Here is a 7,915-nt window from a genome sequence, read left to right as displayed (position 1 = left end):
CAGCAGGGGACTGCAGCCTATGCTGTCACCCGCAACCCACAGTAGCCCAGCTCCAGGTCGAGCTGTTGTTCAGCATCTTAGCTGTAGAGGGCAGTGTCACTGGCCCTCATTTGTGGGATCCGATCCGGGGCCCTCTGGCATCCCAAGCCAGTTCTTAACCAATGTGCCACTCGGCTGGCCCTATACTTTCTTTTCTAATAATGGCCCCTGAGCCATTCTCTACTGTTCGGGCCCATTTCTGTTTCTTTGACATGTATTTTTTCATCTAATAAACTGTCTTTTCTGCAACTTTACCTCTCTGGTCCATGTCTCCATTCTTCAGCTTCAGGAGACCATGATCTCGGTACACACACACAATCACACATGAAAAAAATCCTGCTTCACAAGTTCTTGGGAGCCAAGCTATGGACATTCTTGGGTGCTGCTGCAGTGCTTGAGATGTATGTTTGGAACGAGGAAGCCTGCATGTGGTCACCCTTATTTCGAGCCTTACCTCCACTAAAGCTGGGTTCTGAACAGTCTGTCAGGATCTCTAACTTTTCAATGTCTTTGAAGATCTGTGTTGTTCCTTGTGTTTAGAACATTAATTCAATTTTTCAAGTGTGATAAAAGAGACAACTAAAATCACAACTTTTTATGAAATCCTTCCCTCTACTCTAGCCCCATGGAGAATTAACTGCTTCTGTCTCTATGCTGACATAGCTGTTTATAAATCTGTTAAAAAGAATATCTCATCAATTTGCCGTATTTCCCCATGTATAAGACGCTCCCATGTGTAAGATGCACCTTAATTTTGGGGCCCGAAATTTGAAAAAAAATGTATTACATAAAGTTTTGAATTCAAGTTTTATTCATCATAAAATTCATACAACTCCTCATCTCTGTCAAAACTCCCAACCATTAGCTTGTCCTCGTCTGTGTCTGATGACGAATCACTGTCTTCATATATTGCCTCTCATTGCCTTCTTCTGCCATGGTGTTTTCAGTAGGGTTTCTTCTTCCCATAGCCAGTCTCGGATTGTTTTCTCAGTTGGAGGAGGATCAAACTTAAGTTCAGCAGCACAATTTCCATTCACTTTTGCAAACTCGATCACTTTTAACTTGAATTCAGCACTGTACGAAAATCTTTTCTGAGCCATTTCTGGGCAGAACGTGGCAAAACATAACCTACCGTATAACGATAACAAGTGCAAAACAATGAGCGCAAAGACAACAAGCGTGAAAAAGTGGGAAATGCAAGTAAAAAAATCTACAATAATGGGCACAAAAACAAGTGCAAAAAAAGTGGGAAATGCAAGTAAAAAAAGTCTACAACCACTGTATAAGACGCACCCAGCTTTTAGACCCCAAATTTTTTGCAAAAGGGTGCGTCTTATACATGGGGAAATATGATATTGCTGTTGGGGTCTATGCCTCTGCAGTGGCCCAGTCCACGGTTAGCCTGAGGAGAATTAGTTCCAGCCACAATCCCATTCAGTGCCCCTCCCTGTTCGTTGGTATTTTCTCAATCTGATCTGAAATGCTAAGAGAGAAGAATCAAGACAAATCCCCTTCCCTACCCAGACCCTTCTCCATACCCTTCCAACCAGATTGCTACTCCCAAAGTTCTCTTTTATAGACATTCTGGAGTTACCACCACCATGCACTTGCAATAACTTCAGAGTATCTGACACCCAATAAATATATTTTGAATTAATTTGTTCATGTATTATTTTATCCATTGTTTCACCTATTCATTTAACTAATACACAATTTCTATCTTCTTTGCCTTGCCAAATCTTGTATCTCTTTTTCTCCTCAGAATATCTTCAGGAGGGAAAGCCTTATGCCCTCAATCCAATACGCCTTTCTAACTTCCCTGTTCTTTTTTTTTTTTAAAGATTTTATTGAGGAATTGGGGGAGAGGAACAGCGTTGGGGAATCGGGGAAGGGGAACAGACAAGTTGCTGTTCTTTTGTTTTTCAGTCTAGTTGTGGAGGATGTTGCTTCACTGGCCCATGTTGGTATTATCATTGCGCACTTCCCAGGTGAGGCAGATCGGTCGCCGGCCATTGGACGGCCACTCACAGCGGCTCTTGGCAGCTCACGCTGGCTGCCAGCCACTCACAGTAACTTATGGCAGCCCACTGCAGCAGGGGCTGCAGCCTACACTGATGCTGGCGACTCACNAAAAAAAAAAAAAGTATTAAGGAAGGTTATAAAGCCACAGTACGTGAGGACAAGAAGATAGGTTCTGAGTTTAAGGTTAAACTACACAACCTTCCTACAAATAAGCAATAAAGATAAGCTTAATAACAGTTTTTTAACCAGGCAAAAGTAGCAAAAACAGGGTGAGAGAAGATTTAAAACAAGAATGTTACCCACAGAGTAGACCAAAGACAAAATTAAATTAAGAGCAAAGGTACTGAATTCAAATGGCCACGGGCAACTTTAGACAATTACACCAATCTCTTCAGCAAAGCGGGGATTAAAGAGTAACCTCACAAGGACATGCAGGATGAGGTGAGAGGAAAAAAATGTTAAGGTAATTGAGAGTAACTGATATACTGTAATAATAATCCTATAATTTTATTTTAGGTTCAAAGCTTTTATGAGTAAACTGGTAAAAACAAAACAAAAAAAACCCCTTCTTTTCCACAAGTATAAAACTATTTAATAAACAACAGAGATACATACCTTTAAAACTTTGTATAGCCGATGAAGTTTCTTCTCAATTTCTACAATGACTTCTTTTCCATCTTCTCCAGTAATACGGCTTAAAAGCAGAAAAAAACATAAATTTATGCAAACAGCAGACACAAAGTATCATCACTCCCTAAAATATAATCTTTTTTAAAGTTTATGTTAGAATCTTGCCAGTGCTTAAGACAGTTAATATGTAGGACACATAATGCAATATACATCTGAAGCAAAAAAAAACAGAGTACCTTTTGCATCCACAGTGTACACGTTTCACTATGTGAAGAGGGAACAGAGAAAGAAATCTATCCCCAGTTACAAATTTACTAAGTCTTTATCATTTTCTACCAGTTGTTACCCTTTCCCATCAATTTTCCAGTAACTACAGAAAACTCAGTGTTTGCAGGGGAAAAAAATATATTATAAAGCATTTGCAAATCAAATAAAGCTCAGGTTATTGCTCTCTATTTAAAAAAAACCCAACAATTCTGGGTTGTCCACATTGTCCCAATACATAGGCGACTTACACAGAAAAGCACTCCTACTTCCAACCAAACTCTTTAATCCTTCGATTGCAAGACAGAGAAGCAAGACTTCCTCATTCCAAATGTACACCTTAGGCAACGCACCAGCAGCAGCTGGGGACGTCACTCAACACGCACCCAACCCCGACCCCTCGCACATGCCCGCGACCCCGGCGTCCTCACAGCCGCCAGACTTCTAGACTACAAACTTTTTTTGGGCGCTCTACCCTAACTACCTTTTCCCCAAGACCCACCGGAACACGTTCCCAGAGCCCCTCACCTGGTCAGAGTAAGGTAAGCGTCGGTCTGCTCCTCATTGGAGGCGGAAGGGTCCTCCAAAGTCTCCAAGAGCGGCGCGAGGGGGCTCTGACCCGGGGCCGTCATGTCGGCCACCCTGAGGCATGGACCGGAAAAGGGGAAAATGCAATGACCCATGATGGGAACAGCCCCGCGGGGGCCCAGCAGGATTCCGGGTCCCAGACCCGCGCCCGCCCCGGCTCCATAGCCGCACCGATCACATGCACGCCCCTGGCGCACTAACCCAAGACCCTAACCTCCTCCTACGCCCGGCAACACGCATCCAGGCCCACGCAGCACTTCGGCTCAGGCCCTCTCCCGCCATCACTTTCCCGGGCAGCTTTCAACAGGGGGAGGAGACCGGCGTGGGGCGGGAGAAGCTCGGAGAACTAGGCTTCCCGCCGCGAGGGGGCAGAGGTGGCGCGACACTGAAGGCTCCCCGCAGCCTAGCACTGTGACCCGATATTTACCCCCACGTAGGAAGATCAGAACTGCGTCCTCTTCGCCGCTTCCCTGCAGTACCCAGATGCAGCCAGAGCTCTACTTTCCCGGCTGGGACTGTTTACTCGTGTGCAGCCCGCTACCCTCCTAGGCCAAGATGGCGGCGGGGGCGGGCCCAGGAGCGCGCGGGAGCAGGCAGGCCTGGCGGGAGAGGTTCGAGCAGCTCCAACAGGCAGCCGCGCGCAGAAGTCATCGATCGCCTCCCTTTCTCTCCTGCTACCCTGCCCTGTAGCTCAGGTCACACCTTGAGGGAGAAGGTGTTTTGGCCTAAATTTAACCCACGAAGGACTTGAGTGAGCCGCCCAAGTTCACCCGACTAAATTTAGCGGGCCTTCAGACTGTTTTCAAACTCCAAGTCCAGTGCTTGTTGAAGTAGTAGCAGCAAATCATTTCTCAAGAGGAGATAACTACACTGTAATGTTTAAGACTAAGAGTTGCATCTAGTTTGGTCTAGATTACAACCCTAGTTCTTTGTGACTTTAGCAAATTAATCAACCTTTTCATGCCTCAATTTCCTCCTCTATAAAGTTGGGGTGATAATAGTACTTACTTCAGGTGAAAGCGGAGTAAGAAAAGGTAGGAGAGGCCAAGGTTCTCAAGTTTTAAGTTCCATAACTGTGGCCTGGGGGTATTCGTAATTAAACTTTAGATTTCTGGGCCCTGCCCTTGGACATTATGATTCAGTAGATTAGGTAGCTCTTGAGAATCCACATTCTATTAGGCCCCAGGTGTTGAAGGGTGGAACTTGGACCTGACCTCACCCGGGGGGAAAAAGTGCTGTAAACCCTTAATGAAAGTCAGTTCTTATTATCAATATACTGCTACTCTTTTCATAGGCGTCTGAATGCTCAACACAGCACACAGGATTATACCCAGTTTAAACCAGGTATCTAAGGCCCAGCTGGTCCATCCACTCCGGCCTCATGGATTCCAGGCACCCGGCTTGAGCTTCTGTTTACCCACACACCTTAAAACTGTCAGCTCCAGAGTTCAGGGCTGTGTTTTGCTTTTTCACTGTGTATCTGCACCTAGCAAAGTGTCTGCTAAACTTCATCACTGGATGCATAACATGTTTCTTAAAAGTAAAAGGGTGACAGGGAAGGAAACATGCAAGTGATATGGGCCAAGCGAGTAGCCCCCCACTGGTCAAGTTTTAAGTTTTCCTATAGAAATTTTAAGTCTCCTCTTCCCTAATTTCTTAGCCCCTGGCTTTGATTACTCTTCTAATCAGTTTCTGAAACTTAGACTAAAGATTGCCCCTAGACTGAATCACAGAAAATCTCTCACATACCCTGGCTTTAGATAACTACTTAAAACCTGTGATTTACCAACATTCTCTAAGCCATTCCGGACCTAACTCTTGGATAATCCCATCCCGGAGACTAAAGAGATTTTACCATTTCCCCAGGCCAGTATACTTATTGATTGTAACCATTAAAGGCTAATATTCTTTCCAAACCAGTAGCCACCCTACATCAATAGCTACATCTGCTCATTAAGAAATTTATTAATTAAGGGCCGGCCGAGTGGCTCAGCTGGTTAAGAGCTCACTCAAGAGTGCGAGCTCTGAGCAACAGCGGTTTGATGCCCAGCCTGAGCTGAGCTGCCAACAGGTGGCAGGGTGGCTCAGCTAAAAAAATAAATAGATAAATAAAATAAAGTAAAATAAACTTATTAATTAAAATCTATTTTTCCTCATTCAGGGGCCTTAGAGATACAGATGGTGCCCCAGAAAGACTGCCAGTCCCAACCAAAGAAGCCAACATGGTTTTCCAGGCGGATCTTGAGACCCCTTCCTCTCATGTGAGATCAGATAAGGTGAGAGTTCCGTGAATCTCCCAAAGAGGCAGGGACAGCTCTATGCCCCTGCCCAGCAGGAAGCAGATACAGAAGAAAAGACCGCCTGTCCCTCGACTTCTCATAGAGATTTTATGGGGATCACGTCTCTCAAGGGAAAAACAAGGCAGGCAGTAAGAGGCAGTCATTGAGTCTCTGCATTCCTGCACATCCCACAGAACGTACAGTCCAAAAAGACCTCCCCTCTCCACCTAAAACTTCCCCTTTACATTGTAATTATCTACCCCTATGGGAAAACAAATGGGTACAAAATATCTTACTAGATTAAACCAGTCACCCACACCTGCTCAGTAAAGGTCATAATGACCTTCATTTCACCTGGGCCTCATTATACCACATTGTAATATCATACATAGTCCCGGAAATTCATTAATATCATAACAGACTAATTCTGGGAAGGAGCATATGCAGTCTAAAGAGATGAGCTAATAGCCTATTGTCAATCACAGGTGTCAATCAAGTGGTCCCACGCCCACACAAGAACAGCCCCTTCTAGAGAAAGAAGGGATAAAACTTCAAGTCCTGGCCAGTCAAGGCCTTTGGAGCTTCTTTTGTTTGACCTGCTCTAAACTCTTTGGAGTATACTTTATTTTATTTTATTTTATTTTTTTTTAAGATTTTATTGTGGAATTGGGGGAGGGGAACAACGCTGGGGAATCAGGGGAAAGGGAACAGACAAGTTGCTGTTGTTTTGCTCTTCAGTCTAGTTGTGGAGGATGTTGCTTCACGGGTCCAAGCTGGCACCATCATTGTGCTCTTCCCGGGCGAGGCAGATTAGTTGTCGGCCTCTGGATGGCCGCTCACAGCGGCTGCTGGCCGCTCACGCTGGCTGCCGGCTACACACGGTAGCCCATGGCAACCCACTGCAGCAGGGGACTGCAGCCTATGCTGTCACCCGCAACCCACAGTAGCCCAGCTCCAGGTCGAGCTGTTGTTCAGCATCTTAGCTGTAGAGGGCAGTGTCACTGGCCCTCATTTGTGGGATCCGATCCGGGGCCCTCTGGCATCCCAAGCTAGTTCTTAACCAATGTGCCACTCGGCTGGCCCTATACTTTCTTTTCTAATAATGGCCCCTGAGCCATTCTCTACTGTTCGGGCCCATTTCTGTTTCTTTGACATGTATTTTTTCATCTAATAAACTGTCTTTTCTGCAACTTTACCTCTCTGGTCCATGTCTCCATTCTTCAGCTTCAGGAGACCATGATCTCGGTACACACACACAATCACACATGAAAAAAATCCTGCTTCACAAGTTCTTGGGAGCCAAGCTATGGACATTCTTGGGTGCTGCTGCAGTGCTTGAGATGTATGTTTGGAACGAGGAAGCCTGCATGTGGTCACCCTTATTTCGAGCCTTACCTCCACTAAAGCTGGGTTCTGAACAGTCTGTCAGGATCTCTAACTTTTCAATGTCTTTGAAGATCTGTGTTGTTCCTTGTGTTTAGAACATTAATTCAATTTTTCAAGTGTGATAAAAGAGTCAACTAAAATCACAACTTTTTATGAAATCCTTCCCTCTACTCTAGCCCCATGGAGAATTAACTGCTTCTGTCTCTATGCTGACATAGCTGTTTATAAATCTGTTAAAAAGAATATCTCATCAATTTGCCGTATTTCCCCATGTATAAGACGCTCCCATGTGTAAGATGCACCTTAATTTTGGGGCCCGAAATTTGAAAAAAAATGTATTACATAAAGTTTTGAATTCAAGTTTTATTCATCATAAAATTCATACAACTCCTCATCTCTGTCAAAACTCCCAACCATTAGCTTGTCCTCGTCTGTGTCTGATGACGAATCACTGTCTTCATATATTGCCTCTCATTGCCTTCTTCTGCCATGGTGTTTTCAGTAGGGTTTCTTCTTCCCATAGCCAGTCTCGGATTGTTTTCTCAGTTGGAGGAGGATCAAACTTAAGTTCAGCAGCACAATTTCCATTCACTTTTGCAAACTCGATCACTTTTAACTTGAATTCAGCACTGTACGAAAATCTTTTCTGAGCCATTTCTGGGCAGAACGTGGCAAAACATAACCTACCGTATAACGATAACAAGTGC

General features: G+C 44.6%; 1 protein-coding gene across 7 annotated transcripts in view; it reads right to left on the bottom strand.

Moving 5' to 3' along the window:
* RIF1 (replication timing regulatory factor 1) overlaps positions 1-4,093 on the bottom strand; it is a 57,407-nt gene extending 53,314 nt beyond the window's left edge. For 6 of the 7 annotated variants that reach the window (XR_002124503.1, XM_019646546.1, XM_019646549.1 and 3 more), the window contains exons 1-3: positions 3,758-3,830; positions 3,484-3,597; positions 2,677-2,755 (exon numbers count right to left, since the gene is read on the bottom strand). Coding sequence is in view for 6 of the 7 variants with exons in the window: in XM_019646546.1 (XP_019502091.1) it covers positions 2,677-2,755; positions 3,484-3,597; positions 3,758-3,825 (261 nt within the window). In the remaining variant the exon portion in view is untranslated. Of the gene's footprint in view, positions 1-2,676; positions 2,756-3,483; positions 3,598-3,757; positions 3,831-3,970 lie in introns of those variants that run through there. The other variant, XM_019646548.1, reaches the window with a different exon arrangement.
* Positions 4,094-7,915: the final 3,822 nt, after the last annotated feature.

Source organism: Hipposideros armiger, unplaced genomic scaffold (genome assembly GCF_001890085.2).
Source record: "Hipposideros armiger isolate ML-2016 unplaced genomic scaffold, ASM189008v1 scaffold_104, whole genome shotgun sequence".
Lineage (NCBI taxonomy): Eukaryota > Metazoa > Chordata > Mammalia > Chiroptera > Hipposideridae > Hipposideros > Hipposideros armiger.
This window is presented reverse-complemented; position numbering and strand designations above follow the sequence as displayed.